This window comes from Anopheles funestus, chromosome 2RL (assembly GCF_943734845.2).
Source record: "Anopheles funestus chromosome 2RL, idAnoFuneDA-416_04, whole genome shotgun sequence".
In the NCBI taxonomy this organism is placed as follows: Eukaryota; Metazoa; Arthropoda; class Insecta; order Diptera; family Culicidae; genus Anopheles; species Anopheles funestus.
Window position 1 is genome coordinate 65,892,500 of NC_064598.1, and position 25,536 is coordinate 65,918,035.

Genomic DNA, 25,536 nt, shown 5'->3' on the forward strand with positions numbered 1-25,536 from the left:
AAAGAGGGAAATGAAACAGGAACGGTCGAACGAACGATCGTTATCGAGGACCTTAATAAATGTAAATGCAACCAAATGGAAGGGAATTCAGCCTAAGGTTGGGGGAATTCTTATGGTTTTCGTTGTTTTTTTTTCGTCTTCTTTTCTCGTTTCCGTGTTTTGTAAAAACCCTTGTTTTACCACGAGCATGGGTAGGCACGATGAAGCATGTATGTAGCATCTCGTTTTTACGCCTCACATTCGCATAATCCTTGTTGGCTGGAGCAGGTCAACGCAACCATTTACAAATCGTCACCGGGCAGGTGAGTTTGGTTGAAGCATCCGGAAGATGCCAAAATGACTATCAGCTTAGCACTTGTTTGTGGTGAAGTGTTTATCTCTTGTTCACCTCAAGTAGATTTGTGTAAATAAATTAATCTCTCGCAATGTCACAGGAAAAATGTCTTTTTGAATTTTTATTTAAATTCATTCCTTATTCTTTGAAATGATTTGCGATCAAAAGATGTAGCAAAAAAAGAACACTAAATATTAGCCAAAAAACGAAAATATTCCCCCAAAAAACAAGAGGAAAACATGTGGCGTTAAACTTCCTTGCGATTTTGTTGATTCTCTGCTTCTCCAGCCGTGATGCACTCAGCTTTGCCGCTATGCTGGTGCTACTAAAAGGTGGCTAAACGATGATGGCATTTAATTAATATATTATTTATTATAACTAATTTATGATTTCTTCACCACGCACCGGTGCGATGCAAACGAGATGCTGTTTTGCATGTGCATTCAGCTGCACCAGTCCGGATCGTAACGCTAACAATGTGAATGCATGCCACGGGTAGAAGATAGCGTGCTGCGTATACGTTTTTCTGCCTTGGCCTGCCAGTGGTTTGGTGGATAAAAATTTATGATTTTCCAAAACGGACGTTGGGAATAAGGTGCATAAAACATAAGCGATGAGAAGTATCTTTTGTTGCGCCTACCGTTGAGGATAGTGTGCGATTATTTACACCTCGTCGATGCTTTCGTTGAAATCTTCCCTGCCTGTTGTAGTGTATAAACGTCTCTCGAGAAATAAAATCCTTGTCGCTCCACACACTCACGCTCGAGATTTTCTCGATGACGACCCCAGCACCCCTATAGAATGTGTAGCTTTTGTGTTGGTTTTTAATTTTCCGCACCATAAGCATTCACCGTCCTCCCTCTATGGCTTGTTCTCGTTCCGATGAAGTCAAACGATCATTACTTTGTAACGACAGATGGTTTCAATTTTCCCACACCGAAATGGGTGGGCCAGGATTGGGATCGCTTTTCACGGTCCAGTGTCGTCGGAATTAACTCGTCATTAGAGAAACGACTACTGGACGATGATGCCGATGGGTGCAGGCCATTTGATTGAATCGTTGAACCATCCTCCATCCGAAGGGTAAGGTGAATGGTCGCAATTCTTCAACGCCTGTACCTATCGCCAATGGGATAGATTTTTAATGGTGTATGGTGATGGTATGTGGTGCAGCTGTTGCTTGGTCATGTTCGAAAATTATTGATTCCGATACCGGCACAAACCGGCGTTTTGTGCTGCGCGGTAAAGGTGCAAAGCTGAAAAATAGTAGCAAATTATCCAATTTGATGTTGTTTATCGATAGGGGTTTGGTAGAAAGATTGCGCCTAAACGATAGGATGCAATTGATCTTTTCCTCATAATGGGGTTTTGTTTGGCTCGCGAGATCAAACGATGCGATCCGTAGTCCCGCTATTCGTTTTTCTCCTTTCAATTGAGGTTGGGGTTGAGAGAGGGAGAGAAACTCCCAGTTGGAAATCAATGATTATGTTTAATCATAATCATTTGGGGGGTAAATTGAAAACGAGATCACTGTAACGGGTGCAGCAGTACGAAGACCGAATGCAATATCCGTTTATCCGTCGATAAAGCACAGTTGCAACGTTTGGTCGAAGCAGATAATTAGCCGGATATTGCAATGTGCTAAATCGAGGGAGAAAAGGAACGTTAAGAACGAGTATGAGAGCATGTGCTAGTGTGTGTGTTTAATGGAGCATAAAACTGGAGTAGTTATGCCAATGTAAAATGAGCAAATGTAAATGAAATGTTTCAAAAGTTTGTACAAGAAAACTATAAATTGCGATACACACATTATGAGATAAAAACTGTTTTTATTAAAATATATTTCCTAAAAAGCTGCTTTGCACTAAAATACTTAAAACATTCAAGAAATGTATAATTTCAAGCTTTTTTGTGCTTATCTTTTCAAAAATATTTCAAATATGTGTGGTAACCGTTTTCCTGTTTCGTGAAACATGTCCAACCGTGCTAGCAAACTGTTGTCGCCAGTTTTGCAACAGAAATCAATTGACACCAGTAAAAACATATTTACGCACACACACACGTATAGAGCCAGCTGAACATGAGCAGAAACACAGAAACACGCGGCATAATGGCGCTCGCTTAGTTGCTTATGCATACGAATAATTGAAAATTACCAAGCCAATTTACGTCGGCAATGGGCCGCTTGTTTCAAATCCTCTCTCTGCCACACGGACCTGCCGCGAACCACAGCAAACCAAGTAATCCTATCCCTATGGTACGTATTTTCCTTCGTCATTGCCGACACTTTCCTCCATCGAGTCGAGTCGAGTGGCTGTTGGGCTATTAAGGTAGCGACCTGGTTGTATGGAAGGGATCGCGACGGAAGATCGCGTCCATCATGAATCGGAAGTGTGAGCTCAGTAAAAACCGACTCCCCGACGGTGATGGGAAAGGAACGGGGGAAAGAACAGATAAAGATCAGCTCACTTTTCGCTACCATATCCGGCTCGATGCACATCCATCCATCCGTCCATCCATGGGTCCATGCTCGATAATTTAACAACCTGCAAATGAACCACCATCGGGGTACGATCGCAACCGATGCATTTTGCCAAATCATTCTGGTTTTCTTTTTTTGGAGCAAGATTCGCATCGAAATTTACGTGAAACTCACGCAAAAGCAAACAACAGTGCGAATCGCACTGCTCCAGCTCTGTGGCGGCTCTTTTGTGCAACACTGTCGTGGTCGTCGGGTGTTTTTTTTGTACCAGTTCTGTTGTAGAAATTGCACATTCTGTCCAAAAAAAGGCTAATTTTGTTGCGCCATACAAATGGACAGCAAAAGGGTGCTAAAGCTATTATGCAACAGCAGTGGCACGAAACGTTTTCTTTTTTTTCGGAAGTCGAAACGAAAATTAAAGAAAATTTTTTACCGAGTTTATCCTTTCCCAGATCCGGGGCCAACCCCCCGAAGGTGGATAGGGGTGGAAACGAAATTGAAATTAGCATAATTAGCTTCCTGTTCGGCGTTCGGTGTCATTTGTTCGTATTAGAAGAGCAAAACAGTGCGCATTTAGGTATTTTCGGCGATTCGTTCGTTTCTTTTGTGCAGTTCAGTGCAGCGGCTGCATTCTAACCGGGTCGGGCACCTTAAGACCAAAGTTCAAACGGAACGCCCAGCTTAAAGTTAGAGCGAAGGAAGCGTGTGCCTTCTGTAGAGCCAAAAGTAACTGCTTAACTGGAAGGCGGTGGGCTTTTGTGTTTTTCCTCCCTCTAAAATTAAGCTCCACTCCGGGTCATGGCAACGGGTCAACATTAAATTAATAGCGCGGTCGATGTAGTTAGGCTGACAAATGAGTGAACAGAGGCGGATAGAAAACAAGGAAAATCGACCATTGTGGTGCGTTAGATTTTTCTTTGAAAGTTCTTAAGCCGGGTGATGTTGTGGATGGAATGATTTTTTGTTTTTGGTTCTCTGTCGCTATCTCTCTTCATTGAATTGGTTGAAAATGGCATTCAAGTTCAATGTACGAGCAAATTTTCTCAAGAGAAACAAAACGCACACACACACCTTTGTGCGTAAGATTTGGGGTGGATAGACACGACTGTTATTTCCTGCTTATGCTTAGAGCCAAAAAAAAACCGACCACTGCCATCGAAGCGGCACATGAAAAATGTCAGCTGGTCGATGATTCGTGAGCATTAGCGGATGTCATCCGGCCATTCCGGACGTACGGTTTGAGTTTTGTTTGCGCTGGGCGATCGTTGAGGAAGGTTTGAAAATTCATAGCTTCCATGGGACAGTGTGTAGCCTCATGATTAAAATATGAGCTGCCATATAAATCATTGGACAGCTAGACACCAACGGACGTTTGGTGAGCACGCGAAACTTCATGATTGGTTGAGACAAACAAAAAATAAAACTTTGAGCTTCAGATTAACGGGTTGTTGATTTTAAATTCAACGTCTTGCGGTTTAGATTTGTTGGGATAAGTTGTTTTCTTTTTTCGAAAATTGTGACTTTACTGTTTAAGATGACAAATAGAAAACGTTATGTTGGAAGGTTGTCTCTTTTGGGTTAGAGAAAATTCCCAATTTTCAACCCGTTGATGATCACGAACTGTCAGCGTGTCAACGCAGATTTCGGACGAAACGGTTCCGATTGCCCGGGCACACCACATACAATGAACTTGTTAAAATGTTTTACGAGCACTCTACCGAAATGCATCACCTTCTGCATTCGTAATGACCGGTAGAATGATAATAAAATGCTAAATGCACAAAAATCTCGCATAACTGTTGATCGCGTCTGCTCACGATATGCTCCACCCGCAAGATGGAGTCGGCCACAATTGTCGTCGCGACACGGTTTGTTACGATTGTTGCCCGATGGCTGAGTTCACATCGAGTGAAGTTCACAGCTCAGCAGGGTAGCAAATAGGCCGCAGATGGAGCTGGAAGTGGACGGCAAATGGTAGCTACTTGTGTTGGTGGCTTAATTTAGTGTTTGTCAGTTTTGATTCCTTCCCAGTGCGCCGGTCCAGCTGGTCTTGTTTTTAATTGGAAGTCTTCGCCGCCGTCGTGGTTGGGTGGTGATTTGGTCAGGTTTGTGATGAGATGAAATTGACTTACAAATTAGTAGCACCTCCAGTACTGCGCTCCCAACACTGTCCGGGGGCTGTCAAGACCCAATCAGAAGAAGGCAACTGCTCCCTGGTCGTCTGTGGTACTGACTGTGTTTTTTGTTTTTTGGGTGGAATTATTTAACCAGCTCAAAAAACCATCCAATTGCTATCGCCGCTTAACACGGTGCGCATGAGATGGCGTTGCTTTTTGTGTGCGGTACAGCGAACTGGTCTGATGTTGATGATGGTTGATAGCAACCGTTGCTGATGAGTGTCGCCCACTAATTATCGTGTTAATTGATTGTTTCAATTGAATCGTACTCGCACCTGGTAAGTGGATGGTGTTTATGGCGGAACCTTAAAGCTTGGCTAGTTTTTCGCTGCTTTCACGTGGCTGGGGACGTGCAAATGTTGTCAAATTAACGGCATGACGATTTTTATGCGACAAACAGAAAAACACACAGGAAAGGAATTCGAACAATTTGTTGACAATGCGACAAACAAAGCGCAGCAAACAAAGGTACATTGAATGCGTTGAAGTAGCTTCATTGCATGTCATTTTTTTATCTTCTTACTATGCTCACGGCAATCATAATATTGCACAAACCCTCCACGATCGCTGAACCACCTGGCTGAAATTAAAACAAAATTTAAATAGATAACAGAAAAAACATCAATCTACATTACACCGAAACTGCAAAGGGAAGCAAATCAGGTCAGCAATACATTCCACACATAATTATCATCATCATTATGAGCAATCACTCGTCAAGCGACGAACCCCCGGTACGACAATCACTCAAAACGTTCTGTTTTTACCCGGTGGGAAATGGAAGGTGTGTTGCTCCACCAAGACGATTCCATTCCATAATGCAAGTAATGCATTTTGCAAGCATGCAGTAAAAATGAAAATAACAACAACAAAAAACTTTACACTCACACTAGCACAAACAACAAATAATCAAGCGGGAGCTAAGGTGATAATTTTTATTCGATTAGCAGTGCCGCACGGACTGCATTGCTTGTGCGCCGGGCACGTTTATTCACACCAACCGATGGAAAAATTAGGTGAAAAAGAGCATGGAAAATGAGGGTGACGGGTGTGGTGTAACTTATTTTTTGCAATTTTTTGCGCTTTCTTTAAAATCCCCTCTCCATAATTTACACCTTTTCTTCTGTCATCCGTTCGGGTATGCTTTATCAAAACAATTGCGTGGGTTTTATCAAATGCAAGTGTTGGAGCAGCACTCAGGTGTATGCGTTTGCAATGATAATGGGTTAGTGTGTAGTGTGAAAATGGCTGTTATGAGACTAGTCGATGGAGTTAATGATTGTGTTAAAATGTAATTTATAACACTTTAAAAACATCCCAATATTTTAAGAAATTTCTTAAGTAACACTCAAAATATAGCCTTTTAATAATAATATTTTTATTTGTTTAGAACTTGAATAAAAATTGAAAACAATTTACGATCTTGAACATTCGATAGTGGACATAATAACAAGAATTGCAGGTTCTATATAAAAAAAAACTTTGAAAAAATGCAGCCTTTGAAAATTCTGTACATTAAAGAGTTACAGCAATATGGTTATCGTCCACATTGTGGCCATAGGCTTACACCACTACAACTATTACCAGCTTGAGGCACATTAATTGAGCCCATTTCCTTCACCAATATTTTTAACTACAGTCTCTTCTGACTCCACTGTGTTGGCCAGTAAACTTACCACGATGGAATAAGGGCTTCCTTAATTTTCCTTCATCGACGTACAGCTCGTCTATCATAACGTGTGGAACATGCTCGCCCCAGAGGGAGCGAGAGAACTTTGCAAGGGAAACATTTTGCATGTGTTTGTGTATGTATGTATGTATGTGGCTGTGTACACACTACCAACCGCCCTGTGAAACCGGGTGTTGGTGAAAATTAACACTGCAAATCATTATCGCGATCGGAAAGCTGTGAACAAGCGGCAAAACATGCTTCTGCTTCTGCCTGCACCAGTGCACGGAGGTGTTTGCCGGGTTTTTTTTTGCATTCTCCTCACTTCCATTGCATATCAATCCGCATTTTTTCTCCTTCTCTTTTTCGTCTTACTCCAAGCAAGGGCTCGTAGTAGAATATGGTACTTACAGGGTTGAAGCATATCTGGTGGGGTTTTGAAGGGACAGGGTGTTGCACGAGTGAGAAAAAGTATAACTACCGCATTGAAGCATGCGTGGCCAGCGACTACAATAACCGTTGTGAGGGCTCATTGCAAGTAAGTTCTAAAAACAGTCTGTTGCGTGTGTGCAACGGCCACCTCGGTGTTTCCTGTCCAGTGCCACTGCATCACTTGCGCCCGAGAGCGAATGATAATGATGATGATGATGATGATGACGACGATGCACTCGGCAATGCGTCAGTGAGGTGTTGCAATGATACGGGCGTTTTGAACGTTGTTACCCGCGTTTTACCTCCCTTTACCACCCTCTCTCCCTTCCTTCAACAAACCCTTTCGGAGGTGGGAACGTTTGGTGTGGAATTATTTCGCGATCACTATAGTTCCGCACCTTCTAATCTGCGGTGCTCCCTCAAGGGCGAAACCTTTTTTGCTTTGACACCTTCAAGGGAAGCAATCCTGGGCGACCTGGCCGATGGTTTGAGTTGAAAGAAGTAATTATTTTGATTAAGTTCTTCGCAAATGAATGCGAATGCGAAGAAGGTGTAGTGATGCGGACTGAAAGAAGAAAAAAAGAAAACAAAAAAGCAACAACAACAGCGCAGAACACTTTGATTGATGACATAACTCTTCAGGCACTTGACACGGGCCTAGGGGTTACGGCGATGCTGGTGAAAATGTGTCAATTGCTAGATAATTGATGCGCATAATGTCGTCCCGCGTTTTGTTTACCGAGATTCAAGCGGGAAAACTTCCAAGAAAATTAACGATATATAATGAAGATGAAGCACTTTAGTTTGTTTCCTCTTTGTATTATATTATCATTTGTTTGTAACGTACGTTATAGCAAGATTTGGACGCGAAACCTTCTCAAAGTGATTCAAAAATAAATGCTTACATTGCTTGGCTTTAAATCGAAAACTAATTAAATCAGATGTATTCATTACATCGTAAATCTATATGACTTACATCAAAAATGAAGTCGTTATCGTTAGCTTGATACGATTTAATTTTTAAAGAAATAAATAACATTCGATATATGACACAAAGATGAATGACGATAAAACAACAAAACATTACGTATAGAGTTCGCCAAAAGACGACCAGTTCGATCGTTTACCTTCCAAAGTCCGGCCGGTTGATTAAGCTAATGTGATAATTTTTCGTTTGCCCATCTAATTTATCACCACGCACGTGGACTGCCGGTCGGACAGTCTGTTGTTGCTTTAATTTTATGCATCCATTCCCAGTCCGGTCCCTTCCGATCGAACGCCCAGACCGAGCGACCCTTGAGGAGGAGCTTTGCTTCATTAGGAATATTTTTATCACTTGTCCAATAAATAATAAAAGTTTTACCTCTCGACGCGCCACACAACAGCAGACACCACGACAAGGCTCGTTTGACCGGACCCACGGAAAAGTCACCTCACGCACACACTCTTGCACACAAGAACAATGATCAATTATTCAGCGGGCAGGTGACATTGATTATGCTCGCAACAGTCGCAAAAGCAGCATAACAACGGCGACCAGCAGCCGCTACACGGGAACGGATCCACGCGGTGACACGATGACGCTGGTCGCTTAATTAAGTGACACCCGGCTTCGAGTTTGTGGTTTTCTTCATATTTTTCGCTTGTTTTTTTTTTTGGTTTTCGGTCGTCTGATCTTATTTGATGCGATGCCTCTACCACCCTAGCCGGATGGATGACAACTTTTGCGCAACACGCTCTCGGCGCAGGATGAAAAGGCCTCGCGACAGCTTGTCAGTCATTTGTCTAGTTACGCGTCAAAACCGCACGGCAGCGCATCGTGAGACGCTGAGTTGGCTTGCCGCGGTCTGTCACCGTTGACACTCCCGGGAACAGGCTGTCAGTGGGTCGTGGAAAACGTCGGGAAATCTTGTGCGGCAGGACCGGGCTGGGAAATGGGGACGGTGGGCGATGATTGTTGGTATTGTTTGGTGGTGTTAGAATTTTTACCGGGAAGCGTGTGATATGCATGTGGAAAAATCACATTTGACACGTTGAACAATAAGTTTAATTGATCTCGTATCGTTTGGACCTATGCATCTAGACAGAGAATACATTGTAAGCATTGAATGTGCTTTGTTGAATGTTGTTATTTGTTATTTCAATTTTATTTACTGGCTTTTGCAATGCTAAATCAAATGCTACATAAAGTATTAAAACTTAATATTTTCTGTTGTTTCCTACGCTAAGGTTAAAAATAATGCAATGTATTTTTTTAATAATAAACCCCTCCATACTATCCATCTTTTCTACATTATTTTCTAAAAATCTACATTCTGAAACATAGCTCTTTTAATGAACAAAATGTTGTACAAACAATTATTTGATTTCCTGTATCTCTTTTCTTAAACGTATTCCGAAGTGTTTTTTGTAACAATTAGTTTTAATTTTAGTACAATAATTTAAATTTTACATTGACATCAATACTAAGAGAAATAAATAATTCTTCAAATTGCTTATTTTATTAAGGTGGAAAAAAAGGATTCACTTTGAATAAGTACTACTTTTATGTCAAATGGAATATTTAATTATTGATATAAATTGTACAGCAACGAATTTTCTGTGCAATGTGTAGGTAACATCGTAATGCACTGAGCTCGCTGCAAGAGAGTTGACTGCTTTTAGTTAATATATTTGAACTTTGAGAAATTCTCTTGCTTTTAATATATTTTAACTCAAACTCTCTACTATAGCTTGTAACTCACAGAAGTAAGTCTTGCCTCATTTAACGCTTATCTGCAAAACAAGATAGCTAAATCATAACTCACTGATGCTGAACCTTTCGTCCGCGAACAGCAGTTGACAAATCTGGACAAATTTTATGGTGTCATGCTATCTAATGCTTTACACATTCACAAACGCACAGCACGATGCTATCACGCAATATAAATGTTTCGTTCTTTTATATTTCCAACGGTACAACCGTCCACCGATGGTTGTATGTCAGGAAATTACATTCAGCTGAATTCGTTCCGGGTTTTTGGTATGGTTCAATTCCAAACCAGACCAATGGTTTGTGGTCAGCTCCGGTTGACACAACGAAAAGTAACCGGACTGGCGAGAGTTGGGCGAGGCGCAAAATTTATTACCCAATGTACGATAATTTCGTCCAATAATCATAACCCAGCTAATCTATGTAGGAAAATCTTTATCGCTCAATACGGTCACTGGTTACTGGCGGTGGCAATAAGGACTACAGTGTCGGTGTGATTAGTACAGGAAACAAAAGTAGCAACACAACGATTGTTGTGTGTTTCGTCGTGCTAAGCGCCAAAATCAGAACTGGAGAGTTTAGGGGTGATGTTGTTCGTACCGGGAGGCCAGGAACACCCCTTTCAATTTTGATGCAGTGTATTGGTGTCACTCTGGCGTCCACACCCACCGATTCCGAGTGAGGACATAAATTTAATTGAATAAAAGTTCCCCATCGGGAACTGACTCACACTTGTTCACTGAGGAGGGTTGAACACTCCAAAGGACGGCGAGTAGTGAGTTCCACGCTAATATCTCAATCTGGCATCCAGCCTTACATTCGTGGCTAGTATTATGCTAGGTTAGCTGTATTAGTGGAAATAAGAGAGTTGTTATGGGTGCGTAGGTTTAAAACAGGAGTATATTTAATTAATTCAATGTTTTAAAAATGGAAAACAAAATGAGACTAACGTGTAATGTTTGGTAAATGAAAAAGTAATGAGAATTTTAACACCATATAGCTAAATTGAAATGCAAATAAAAAAAAATAAATTGAAAAAAATGAAAACCGTTCATTATAAAAATTGTGTTGATTTAGTACATGAAAGTTGATAAGGTTTAATCAAACTTTTTTTTTCTTTGTAAATTGGTAATTTTGGCTCAGAATTCATTGAGAAAAAGAAATACATTTACAATAATGGTTTTACAATAATTTTTAACACACAAAGCTAGATAAAAGTCACTCAGCTGGAAAGATAGTATCGATCGGTTGTTGTCAAATTCATAACGCTGTAGTAGCCAGATCGCCAGAAGCGATGTAAACGGTCAAAACGTAACGGTTGCCTGTTTGTCTGTGCTGATGTTCCATTTTACCATTCCCGTTTCCAGGGTTCAGTAGAAGCGACAGAGCAACCCCTTCTTCCGTGCATGCGATTCTGTCGTGTGCGTTAACGCAAAGAAGATGCGCATCGTGGATAGCCTTTGCGCATCAGTTGCCCCACCGTTGTGCGATGCAATGTGTCGATTAAAAACACGACCAACTTATTTTGTTCTTGTTTTTTTTACTTCTCCTTTTTCAACGAGAAAACTAAAAAAAACTCCACGCACTCGTCACTATCGCCACCATCGAGCACAAGGGCTCACAAATTAGCAATTATGAATTATGTTGCTTATCTACAATTATCACGCTTTAGCAATACCTAAGAAGGAAAACGCTAAAAAAAAGTAGTTAAGGTACAACATCACGTACATGAAATGTTGCCTCTTCATGTTGCTGGCAGACGTGACAGGGCATCAATAGGGGAAGCGGAAACTCCGCTAGATAAAACGTTGTGAAACAAGAAGAAGTCCCCTTATTTCTTCGCAAAATGTCTCGGCAACATGTCGATTGACTTTGCGGGTGGCCAACCATACTCGGCTGACCATTTTTCCTCAACTAGCTTGCGTGTCCTCATCCGAGGTGAATGTTTGCTGTGTATTTTTTTACTTTTTCGACATTCACATTTCCTTGGTTCAGGATTAAGCTTTCGGAGATCGTGCTGATTCTTTGCCTGTCCAATAGACTGTTGACAGGCAGGTTCAAGTATTGGAATTCCTACGGCGGTCTGAGCAAGGGGAAGAAATTCAGATGCAAACTACTCCCGTTCAAGGTTTAATAGCATTATTGAGAGCTTTCTTAAGGTAACCACTAAATAGCACAGTAGCCAGTAAATCAATGAAATATTGAGGTTATCGGACAGCGATAAATGTTCGAGTACATTTTCCAACCTAGTCTACAAAATGCTCATTTGACACGATAAGTGTTGTTGCTTAAACAACGTCTCCAACACCATGGAACACGCTGTGGCTTGGTGCTGCACGCATGCTTCGCGATCGGGCTGCAGACAACCTGTACACCATGGGTGGCAGGATCACACCATCTCCGGGAATGGAGTTCCATCCCATAGCCACACTAACCACATGTTTTCTTCATCTGCTCCTTTCTCTCCCGTCCACAGACGTATGTTTCCGACGGTGCGCGTTTCCTTCTCCGGTCCACTGCGCCAAGTTACGCCAGCCGATCGGTATGTCGTGCTGCTGGATGTGGTCCCGGTTGACAACCGGCGCTACCGTTACGCGTACCACCGATCGGCCTGGCTGGTGGCGGGCAAGGCAGATCCTCCACCGCCTGCCCGACTCTACGCCCACCCGGACACCCCGGTTGGGGCCGATGCCCTGCGGAAACAGGTTATATCGTTCGAAAAAGTGAAACTAACCAACAATGAAATGGACAAGAATGGTCAGGTAAGTCAGATCATCGCTTTCCGTCGGGATGGGGAAGGGTCTCAAGAAAACACTGCTGTGTGGTGTGTTGGTGGCGGTGTTCTCTCCGTCATGCGCACGCGTAATTTGATACGATCTTATAAATCACGAAGAAACACTAGGCTGCTGGAGCTGGAGCCCACCGTAGAATAAGGGGGGACCACCCCCCATTCATACACAACCTTCCCAATCCTAGAGGCGCGATGGCGAACGACTAGGGGTTGCGGAATCGGGGAAAAAGTTGATTAATTTGGAATCATTAGCCAGTCGACAGGCAAAACATAACCTTCAGAATTCCATCGAACCTGTGGCGCTGGGTTCGAAAAAAGGTAGAACGCGAGGTAGCCCAAAACCATCGCATGGTATGGTTGACGGCTTACCCCAAAACCGCAACCCTTGGGCGAGGGGTGAACGAAAACAAATTATTTACACGATTTTTGTCTGTCAAATTATTTCAAACTGACTTAATTCTCCTCTTTAGCATTGAGATACGCTGACACTGACGCTCTGATGGAGACGACGATTAGGTTGAGCCGTGCCAGAGTGTCCGCTTCTTATGTTTCAGTCCCTTTCGTAACAAGGGAGTACCAAGTTCTCTCTGGCTTCCCTTTTGCAGTGCACCCCGAAATCAACAGTTGCGTTGATTCCGATGAGTTGGTGAGCGCTCGATACCATGTTTGGGGGCTCACTAAATGCGCGATGATCTAAAGCTACACCCACATATCGCGTACCCTCGACATTTGCTCCATTGCAGGGCAAGTTTCCCCTTTCCAAATCGAGGGAGTGAAAAATTATCTTCCAAGACCCCGGTATTGACTTCTGGGAAACAAAAAACAAATCTTTACCATTTTTTCTTGGAACTATCATGAACGAAAGAATTCCCAGAGGATGTCCCAGATGCTTGATGATGGTGAAAGAAATGTTTGGCGACAGTGTTTGAAGGTCATGGCGCCTTGAAGGTTGCCCGGAACCGTTGCGACTGAGTTCATCTGTTCTTTGTTTTGACAGATGACAAGTGCATCGTGACACGATTCATTAATTATGAAATGCACCGGCGCATACTGTCAGCCGGGTTGGATGGAGCCTGGTATATGTAGATACTGGTTCGTTTAACGGAACATGCAGGTTGGTTGGAGTCGACAGGAAGCGATGTTTGATGTGCTTTCCCTAAGCATTCACTCGGTTATTCACTACACTTTCACTGCGGTTTTCAATGGAAAATTTAACGATCCAGCAGCTGCGGAGCTTGGGAACACCGAGCAGAAGAATACAAAGAAAAATACAAAATGTCATTTATAATCAGCCTAATTATGAACGGGAAGCATCACTCGTCATATGCCATTATTTATTGATGCTGTGGGCTCTGATTGAGGATGAAATATGACGAAAAGTTAAGAGTGTGATCGTTCGAATGATAACATAATATACATTATTCTGGCTAGATCAATCGTGCAATTGTGATGTGTTTCGAAATTAGTTATTAGTCACAGATCTGGTACCAATCTAAGGATTTGAGCAATTCGTCAAAATCACCTAATATGGTGCAAGATTGTCCAAGAGCTCGTCATTGCAGTAATTACTGTATCATCCTTCCACACGTGTGACAAGTGTACAAAAACAGATATTATAAATGTTTGTAGGCAAATAAATCCTTTGCATACATAAGTGTTATTAATCGAAACAAAAAAGACTTCTTTTATCAAACCAGATGTACTGATCAATTCCACTTCATTCGAATTAAGAATTCAACTCGTTTTATCGAACAACACAATTTCCTCAGTTTGTGTTTGTCACCTCAAAATCAGTTTTATGTAAAATAGATTCGCCCGTTGTTAATTTGCAGTAGCACGGAGTGAAAGACCTACCACACAACAAGGTGTTATTATTTATTGAAAGTAGTCACCCATAAAATGTATAGAATTTCTCGCACGCTTATTTATTCGCTGAAATATTCACGCATCGTTGGTGAGCAACTTGGCCCAATCTTCCATCCCGGGGCGAATGAATGTATGCATAGGCTAAAATAAACGGCATGAAAAGACCACACCAGAAAAGGCGAGAAGCGTAAATGGTGATTTGATGAAACCGATATCGATCTTTTCGTCGACTGGAGAAAGGCCAACATCGCATCGCTGGAACTGTTAAACGACGTGTACCGAGTTGCACAGGAGATGATGGCAAGGAGAAGCTGACGAGCAGGAAAGAGAAAATAAATATCAATAATAAAGATATAAATATCTAAGACATCGATACAGTGTGCGAGGTATCATCGTTCATGTTTCGAATTTATGACATTCTCTGCGGCTAGCGTGCTTTACCACCAGCTCCTGCCCCATCGAACGACATTTGAATCGAACTCGAAACGTTCCCCTGGGCGAATCGAAAATACTTTGCAGACAAACTAAGATGCCAAACCGGTGGAAGCACACGTGTATGTGTGGTAGTACATGCGTCTAGATTACGTTGGGCGGATGGTCAGATTAAAAAAGAATTACGTTTGCCCGGAACAAATGTGAGGATATAAGCGGGCTAATCTAAAACAATCTTTCTCTCTGGGGATGGTATCATCTATTATGTGTCTATAGTTGTGGTTGTAGGGTGAACAAAATTGTCCCGGAAAAACGGGGTTGTTGTGCTTAAAGAGTCGTTATCTAATTGAGGTCTTAAGGTTTGTTAAAGCCTTATGAATGTAATTATAACCATCGGATAAAATATAATAAAGCGGTGTACAAATAATCATAATAATACAGGCAGGATATTCTACAAGAAATAAAGTAATTTAAACACTGGAACTTATTTCTTCAATTTGATTAATTGATTCTAAAATTTCTTTAAAATATTTCATTTTTGTTCCTTTTCATCAAACATTCATTTTCTGTTCCAACTAGACAAGTGATGTAGCTAATTTGCTTTACACACCCCATCTTGACACAGTACTTTTCGTGTGAGGTTTATTCTGCCATACTTGTTTTTTATTCAGTTCCCCTTTAGTTGAAGCTTAAAAAAGTAAAACAGAGAATATTCTACACTTTATGCAGCCATCGCTGCCCCGAAGCACTAGCAGACATTACGAAGGGGAGGACCACTTCTTCACGTTGTTAATGCATATGGCTCGAGGGCGATTGATTCTATAGGCGTAATAGTTCCAGATGTACTACTAAGCGTAGAACTGTCGTAGACAGACAAACAAGCAAACAAACAAACAATCGGACAAGCTGTTGTAATGGATCTCTAGTGAAACCACCAGGCTAGGACAGCATCAACCTATACAAACACGCGTTCCGCCCTATCTTCTGTTTGAGCTCATGTTTTATTAACCCTCGAGGGTGGTTTCACGCCTAATCGTCGATTAAATGCGAGAGAGCGAGTGAACGAACCATCAGTATCGGAGGATGTAAAGCTCTTGACAATACCGTGAATAATGTGGCCATCACATAGTTACAAAGTTGGATATAATGTCGAAAAATAAATAGTTGACTTTTTATGCTCGTGCTTTTATGTGTTTTAAGGAAAACGTAAACATAAGAATTTATTAAATTAATTAAACTTTACAAAAATATATAAATAGGTTAGCAATTAAAACCATTTAACAATCCTAAAAAAATCAATATAATATTTTTGAAACGTGCTACATATTAATAATCCTGTGATTTATAAATTATTCTTTCTAATAATTTTTGTATAATAACTTTATTTTTCTTTCTTCCGCCAGATTGTCCTCAATTCCATGCATCGCTACCAACCCCGCATACACCTGGCAAGGCTAGGACCGGGCCAAAACATACCCATTACACCAAAGGAGCTGTCCGATGTGGATCACAAGACGTACGTCTTTCCGGAGACGATCTTCACGGCGGTTACGGCTTACCAAAACCAGTTAATAACGAAGCTAAAAATTGATTCCAATCCGTTTGCAAAAGGGTTCCGTGATTCATCCCGCCTGACTGATTTTGATCGGTAAGTTTATGGAAATTGGGCCACTTTTTTGTACCTTTCAGTTCAATCCACTTGGGCGTCGCTTTTTTGTGTGTGTGTGTCTACCAATTCAGCTTATATCGTCCGGGGAAGAACAGCACTGGGGTTGTCAAACGGAAGAGATTTAACGCGCACAGGCTAATTCCGTCCAGAAAAGGAAATTGTGTAAGGCAGCATTAACGGGAACGTGAAGCTTGTTCAAATTTAATGCTTTACGCCATCGAAACCCATAATTTTCCTATCGATGCGCATAATTTTTCTAGCTGTTTTTACGGTTCGATATATGCGCACTGCTAAGACAGAGCCGCTATCGTCGACAACAGGGTACGATATATATATAACTGCACCGGCGAATAAATCCAGTACACGGTGATCGGCAAAAATCAATCGATTTGCCTGGCGTAGCAGTTTCGCATCACTTGTCACTAATTGGCCCAACACGGAACGGTACAACTCAACGCATTTCAGCAGTAACATGGACTTAACATAGACGCAAACATTGGGTAAAATCGTTACATTTCAAGTGTGGTTTGAAGCGGCGTTGAGACATGATAAAAATTAATTTCTTGCATCCGTTTGATCTTCGTAAAAAAAAGCAAACAATCGACCGTCCCAGATGTCGATGAGACGCGTGTCTGGCCGTTCGGTGCAATGTTGCTCATTAAGTGGAACAGCTTCATAAATAAAGCAATGCCGCCAAAGCGAACCCAGTAAAGAAATACATCATAAAACGGGGAAAATTAAATGACGTGAGGAGCAACAAAAAAAAAACAAAACCTCAAACAAATCATCAAGTCCCAATGCCGCCGTTAATCATTATCATTCATCAGATTGCGGACAGCGTGATGCTTGGAAACCGTTTTTACCGTTGATGGATGCACCTCCCACTTTTCTATGTTGCAATTTCACCCACAAGCGGCCCACGTGGGAGCTCCATCGTTTTAAATGCGTGATTAAATGTGCTTGTTTTTGCAGTCATGGATTCGATCTTCGACGAATCAGAAAGAAGAATTGCTGATGAAGATCATGTGATCTTTACAAGTGCAAACCATAGTGACATAAGAAACAGAGCCATGGGAGCAAAAGGATAGGAAGGAACAGAATCACGCATAGAAACAGAAACGTTTTATGAACTGAAAGATGATTTTTACATCAATACATTTAACATGGGAGCGTGTGAAAATGAAACTTGTTGAAAGTATGTACGGCAGTGTTCATCATTATTACGCTGGTTTTTGCGAATAATACGTTTATTGATTTTAAATTGTTTGCTGATTTTTTAACAATTTGATTTTTTTTTGCTTGTTAAGAACGGCCAGGCCGTATTAAGACTTATTTTACCACTTAGCCGGGTATTCAGTACTTACTACGGGGGAACGGTCCGGATGCGATTTGACACCCGGTGCTGTCGGGTGCCGTGTGGACTGGAAAAAAATTCATGTTTCTAGAAAAAAAAAACATTTAAATGCAAAAGAATGTTCCTATCTCATGTTACATGTAGAAGGAATTATGATCCTTAACGAGGAATTAAGAGATTAACTTCTAAAACTTCTCAGTTCTATGAATATAGTAAAGTGTTTGTCAAAAATATTTTATTATTAGCAGATTATTTGGAATTTGGTAGACTTCTAAATTATTATAAATATTTACGATGCGATATAGATTATGGCATTATAAGTTTGAAATTTGTTTAAATCTTATTTAAAAAAATTAAAGTAATAATTTAATGAGCCAAAAAACATTAATTAGCTGTTTGGACTTCGAATAAACCATTACATCCTAAAGTTTATTTTCTTTTCTTTAATTCTTTTATAAAGCCACTTTTATGATTACTTATGCACTAGATGAAATATGTTTTAACCGCTCAAAAATCCATTCATCTTCTCCTGACAACACTGGGCGAGTCCAGACAGTGTTTCTTTAGTCGATGCGCCTTTCGTGCCGTCTTTCCTAAGCTGCTGATTTGTTGCACTAATGGAACATTCAATCCAAAACGTGGATGAACATGGCCAGAAACGACAGCCAAACGAGAAAGAACAGCACAGCAACATTCCTATACGTTCGCTACATTTGTGCGCCCTGGTACTGTTGCTGCTGCTGCTGTTTCTGCCGCCCTAGCTGCTGTTGCTGCTCTGTAATTAGGCCCGAAAAGCCGCCAAACATCGCGGAATCACTTCTTATCCCACTTTTCTCCAACTCTGTAACTTCGCTTCCCTTTTTTTTTGCACGGTGCCAGTTTCGGCTGGTTGAATTTTCATGTTTTCGCACACTCCCCACCTCCCCACTAGACCTTGGTACAATAACCATAAATATAGCTCCGAACCGAACCTAACAGACACATCCGATCAACTTCAATCGGCGGGACGAACGAACGCATTTTCCTTCACGGTACTCCACAACCTCAGGAACTCCGGTCACACGATGAACGGCGATGGTTTATTCAATTTTCCTCCAACAAGGCAACAAGGTGTGCAAGTTTGTTGTGCAGTGCGTTCATGTTTTGTAAGCGCAATTCGTTGCGAGTTTTCCAGTTCTTTTCTACCAGCCTGGTCAATTTTCCCGCTCAATCGATTACTCTTGTCGTTTCTTCCTCTCTCTCACACACACACGTACCGCAATGTCTTCTGATGAAGCAAGAAGAAAGCGAATATCATCGATTCTTCTCAAGAGGGCTGCAAAAGAAAAGCGAACACTGATTAATGGAGGAAGGTTCGCACAACAAAAAAACGTCTTTGACTCATACCGACCAACATCCGGTTGAATGCTTTCTGCAATAAAATTCAGCGTACCTCGCGGGGTCTCTTGTGTTTGTGTGTGTTCGAGTACATGTTCACGTTGACTCCTCTAGCGTTAAAACAATTATTTTGCAATGAACAGTTTCACCCGTTATCGAATCGTCCCAGGGTGAGAAATTTCAATCAAGTGTCGCTGAGTTTGAGCTAGCCGGCTTCTTTACCATCGAGTCTTTGTCGCGATCGATCGACGAAACCGACACCGATCTACCAGGGTGGACCAGGAAAATGGAGGAAAATGCCGACACTAATGCCGCTGGAGCATGATTTATTGGGCCAATTAGTGTTATTGATTGCTTTCTGATTGTTTTCCACTTTTCCGTTGGATTGTGCTGCGATTTTTTTTACTGTGTTTGCTCATGCACCCACGGCTTTTATAGGAGGTGGAAACTTTCCGGTGCCGGAGGGAATGAGCGCTAGTGTACAAATTCTCAAGGGAAAATATTTTGGTTTGCTTTTAAGGGTAAGAATCCAATGGAAACGCATTAGCAAGCGAATTGAAGCAATGTTGATCAGTGCGTGTTCTCGTAAGTGGAAACCAGTCAGAAGATATATTTGGGATCTATGAACATAATAATTTAATCTTTTGAACAAGTTTAACAAGAAAATAATGATTAAAAACAAAAATATTTAAAGATATATTTCTTCTCATTAATATTTGAAATAATTAATTGAAAAAATGTCCTTAAATAAAAATTTCTTTTACTGTTAAATTTTCTTTTGCTCCTAATACTCTCACCCACTGTGACCGAACAGAATAAGCTGTTTAGTAACACTTCAAAACAGAATCATTATTTCGACACTACACGTCGATCGTTTGTCGGCAGTTTTTCGTGTCGGCAACATCAAAACAAAGTGTCTTCCTGACCCATCCAACGGCATCCCAGCCCAAGACAAGTAACGGACGGTCGGACAATTTTCTTAAATTTGCATACCACAGCATTGATTTACCCACGAGGCAGTTTGTCTTCTTCGGGGGCTTTTTGCCTGTGCAACAAATGAGCAATCACCGGACCGCACGGTGAACTTCCGATGATGCACTTTTGCACTGGACGAAAACCACTGTGTCCAACCTTGCCATCGGACTGACGAAGAAGGCGTACAGGCTTGAAACACTAAATCAGCTCAAAGAATCCGCGCGTGAAGTGTTAATTTGAAGAAAAATGGCCCCAGAAGCAGGTTTAGCCAAAACCCCAGTTTGCAGTGGGCACCAATTTCCCAGTGAAGTTCTGCTACGATACATTCGGAAATGAGCTGCAGGTAGCGGACCGAGGCGTAATTAACGCGTAATTTGAATAAATTGTGAACAGAGCTAAGGCTAAACTACAGCCGTAAAACATGTTCTGGGATGCGGGATAGGAAGGTAAGGAAGGTCCACACGGACGAAGTATTGCACATGAGAAACCGAAATCGACAGGTTTGCATGCTGCCACGGATCGATTGATTGCTGGACTACCCGCTGCACCCGGTTACACCATATTTATCCCGTGTACACCTTACATTGTCGATTCGCGCGTTGTTTTGCTACACCTTTACGCTACCGGGACTCCCGTGTTCGAAATTATGAAAGGGAATATGACGAACAGTGTATCGAACCAGTAAGCAAAAAGCAAAAAAAAAGCATGATCGGTTCGGTCATCTTGCACTTGGGCCACGTTGGGCACGATAGCGGGATTTGTAGCACCACCTTTTCGATGTTTTCAACGATCCGCGTTTCAGGTTTTGTTTTGCCTGCACTTCCGTTGCAACGGCACAAATTATGCACCACGCAACAGTTCGTCGGTAGGATGAGGTAGGAAAGGCTTGGTGCCTTGGTGGAAGGGATAAAAACTAAAGCAGCAAGCATTGTTCGTGGGGTGGTGCAATGAAATATGGGAGGGTAGTTCTTTTTTTTGAGTTTTAATTCACCTCAGCTTCAGGTTATAATTCTGGTTCAAAAATTAACATCAACATGAACAACCATTAAACTTTCACTTGATGATGACGTTAGAACGAACTTGATACGTTGTTGCTCCTACCGGTGAAAGGTACAATGATGTAATTGTACTTGTGTATTGCATGTGCTACTGCAAGGATAACGATATCGAATGCAATCGGCAGAACAGTGGGAATGAGCTAATTTCAGCTTATTTTTTACGAAGACCAAAAACATATAATCTGTATGAAAAATGTACTTTTGCAAAAATTCTAAGGGAACAAAAAAAGTCATTAAAAAACAAATTCTGACCACAAAGTCCACGCACTTAAGCTCACTGTCGATACAAAATTTGCCGCCAAAGAAAGCCCTCCTTTTTCGCACCTTAATTTCATTAAATTTTCACCTCTTTTCACACAAACGCACCGACACCATCATATATGTGTGTAGCGGGACACGCCGCAATTGAGTCCACTCCGAGTCCATCCTTTCCATCTCGGTGCATTGTTTTGGCATAAATGCACTCGAAAAACCACTTCAAAAACACGCCTCACTGCGAACCCAGTTTCTCTCCGTCTCGACCCGAAATAATACGCGAACGTGGTGAAGTTCATCCTTTCCAAATGTGATGATTACAGGGCGGCATGCAGCTATCAAGCTTCGGGTTTGGCCCGAGTACTTAAATGGTTGTTAAAAGTGGTGCGTAATTATTCTGACACTTTAGGGCCGCACTCGGCTGTCTTCGCAGGTTATTTTTTTTTCGGGAAGAACCGTGCCCAGCATCGAAGAATTGAACACGAGAAAAACAATACCCAAGGTGTAATGTAATGCGAACGGCAGCAAAGGAATGGCTAGGCAGCAGGAGATGAGTGATGAAAAACAAAACAAAAAAACATAAATTATTATGTTGTCCAGGCACCATCATACATCATCAGCGCACCACACCGAGGGTAATGATTGATAAAAATGCAAGCGAGTTTCGCGTTACGTGCGTTCGTCCTGCTCAAAACTTTCGACCATCCACCAAAGCTGTAACCCGAAACCCGAAATGCTGATGAATGCTCATTTTCAGCAGCTTCTGCAAGGGCAGTTCCATACGCTCGGAGTGGCCACATCATGTCGCAGATGACCGTGCGAAGTGTGTGGGTAATTTATTCGAAATTGATGAATTTTAATGCAGAACTCGTTTCGGAAAAATGGTACGCACAACGAACCATTTGCACGGTAGAACACGCTGCAAGGACGGTGCAATGGGTGGAAAAGTGAATGTAATTTGCAGGGCGGGAATGGCCCAAAAGGATCTTTCCCGATAATTTACTCCCGGGCAAAATGACCGCCGATCGTTCGCCACATGCTTTCGAGCATCAGTGTCGGGAAATTGTGAAGATATTTTGATAGGTCTCGATGTTGTTTGATTCAGCCAGACGTAGTGGCGCGTCCCATTTGGTTGGGAGAGGTAAAATGAGAATATTCTAGAGGAGAAGAAATCCATACGACGGTTTTTTAGAATGTCATTTAACATATATTTTAAAAATGTTTAAACAGATATCATTATTTGAGGATTCTGAAACTTCGTTTAAAAAAATTAATTCATGTTTTTTACGATTTTGTAAAATAGTTTCAAAGTAAGAATATAAGTCTAACTTAGCATTTCAGTGCACGAAAGAAAATCTCCAATTTTGTCCATCCTGGCACACAAGTGTAAGCACACAATCCCTGTTGCACGATGTTGCCACTGGCCAAACTCAAACCATCGTTGAGTGTTGATGATAATGATGAAGATTGGTTAGGTGTGAAGTTGTCTGCCGCACGCAACTCCACACGGGTAGAAGAAGAGATTGGAAGCTTAACTAACATTCTCGAACCAAGCATGATTGGCAACATGTTCCTTTTTGTTGTATAAATCTGAAAACTGAAATAATGAGCACGTGCAGAGATGCCTTCGGAGCCAAACTTTGCTCTACTTCGTCACTTTTTCCCTCAAGTTTAAAGATTGCTTTAGTGTTTTTGGTTTCCATCTTCGAGATCATTAGCTACGCACGGAGGCGTAAAACAAGGGACTCGTTCGCTGCGAGACATTCCGGCGACGAACTGCTTTCCAGAAAGGATACAATGCAAGCCAAATTCTACCGACTGTGCCATAAACTCGTTCTCGCAATATCCTCCCTATTGCTAGTGAGCATGAGATGCACTCACGAAATGCAACGAATCGATGCCTAAGGCGTTGTCGATCTTTTAAGAAGGGATGCCATTCCGGGAAGATGTTTTGCGCTTCTCTACTTCTGCCTGCCCTTGCGGACACGATGTAAAGCCCTGCGGTCAGCGCCACGATTGTTGCCTGTGGAAAGGAGCTGAAAAGTACAATTTCATCAAAGGCCTAAAGCGCCGCCCTGTAATTTACGCCGCAACGGGATTGCCGCTGTGTCGGTGTGCTGATTCCTTTCCACCATTGCCGAAAGGGTGTCTCCAAGGTGCCTCCCCGAATACCGCACCCTGTTACGTGTGGCTGGCATGAACTGCATCCTGTTGCCAGAAAGGGTTTGAACGAAAACGCAGCGAAAGATTTTGAATGTTTTTCTCCATTTTATTAGTACGAGTTTAGTATTATGGCTGGCTGATTCCTGGTTCCTTTCTTAGCTTCCAACAGTACCTTCAACTCTACCATTTTATTACCCGTAATTGCTCGAATTCAATGATTAACAGCTCACCTCATTACCATTCGATAATTGCTTTCATCACTCACGCTAACCGAAGGTTTTTTTTCTTCATTTCCCCATCCCTGGCAGGGATCCGATGGATGCCCTACTTTACGAGCAACACATGCGATCACCGTTGCGCATGTTTCCTGATCCGCTGATGGCACAGTTCGCATCCGGTCCGGGTCCTGAGCTGATGTCGGATGCATCATCGGCAGCACTGCTAGAGAAAGCTCGCCAGCATCTACAAATGTGGGGTCGCTCGCCCTACAGCGAACTGCTGCTTCCCCAGATGTATCAACGACCGCAGAGCCTAGGAGCTCTCAACCTTGGAGTTTGGCAGAACTCCGCCAGTTGGCCTGCTAGTCCACAGTTACCTCCCGGCTTCTTACCGAATGCTGCAGCAGCGGCGGCAGCAGTTGCTGCAGCAGCTTCCGCCGGTAGCTCTCGACACACTTCGCCACCACCACCATCACAACCATCAACTACATTGGGATCTTCCGCGTCCATCATGTCACCAGCGACACCACTAACCCCAACGAGTTCTTCCGGATCTCCGTCGCCAGATCCACGGGCCAAACACTTCGCGCGATTCGCACCATACCAAATACCACAAACTTCGAATCCGCATCAATCTCAGCTGCCTTCGGCACATCTTCCACTTCCAATATCACCCTCACCCGGTCCAGCTAGGTCTCCAAGCAGTCCTTCAAACTAATTTCTCTACGAGTTTGACGTACGGCGTATCTATGCAAGTCCACATGGTCTGATTAGTCATGAGATGAATGATTTCGTTCCGAACTCATCAGTATTAGAATGAAGATTGCATTGTACGTGCATTACGCTTTAGCTATGAATTTCCCGTGTTGGAAGAAACAAACTTCCCGGACGTTAATTATTTAATTTATTTAGCGCTTATTATGTCCTGCTTCATCTTGTGTTCTTTCTGTTACTTGATCACATAATAGTAGATATAGACGGAGACTTTAAACTGAAGGTAAGCGATAAATGTTGTGTGGACCCACTTGCAGGATTTTATGTATAGTCACAGTTCAGCTGTAAATGACGTTGAGAAGCAGACAATGTTTTGTATCTCTGATCGATAGGTGATCGTGTTGATGAAAGCAAACAGACAGAACAATGAGAGCGATCCAACGAATAATTACCAAAATTGTTATACCAAGTAAAACTTACACCTAAATAAAGAAGTTCTTTTCCGTTCCATGTACATGATGTTTAATTTAATTTTTGTAAGATGACTCAATATTCTTCGGGAAAGCTAACATCCTCCGTAAAGTCAGTGGCGGATCTAACGGTGAGCTATGAGATTTTTTAAAGATAAAATTCTTCCGTAATGTATACAAATGCCTTCAAGGGAAGATGGTTAATGAATCCAACATTCCATTCCTGGAAAACATAACGAACTGTCTTGATTGTATCGTAGCATCTTAATTTATTTCTGTTGTTTAATCCGCGCAGTACGTTTAACTCAGCCATCGCACGTGGACCCGTTCTCCGCACGACCTATTCAA

The 25,536-nt window shown here is 42.0% G+C and overlaps 1 protein-coding gene across 1 annotated transcript in view; it reads left to right on the plus strand.

Annotated features, from left to right (window-relative positions):
• The window catches only part of LOC125765573 (T-box protein H15-like), a 47,878-nt gene extending 22,646 nt beyond the window's left edge, over positions 1 to 25,232 (plus strand). Inside the window, exons 4-6 of the mRNA XM_049430868.1 lie at positions 12,323 to 12,608; positions 16,339 to 16,583; positions 24,095 to 25,232. Coding sequence (XP_049286825.1) covers positions 12,323 to 12,608; positions 16,339 to 16,583; positions 24,095 to 24,722 — 1,159 coding nt within the window. The 3' untranslated portion in view covers positions 24,723 to 25,232. The remainder of the gene's footprint in view (positions 1 to 12,322; positions 12,609 to 16,338; positions 16,584 to 24,094) is intronic.
• Positions 25,233 to 25,536: the final 304 nt, after the last annotated feature.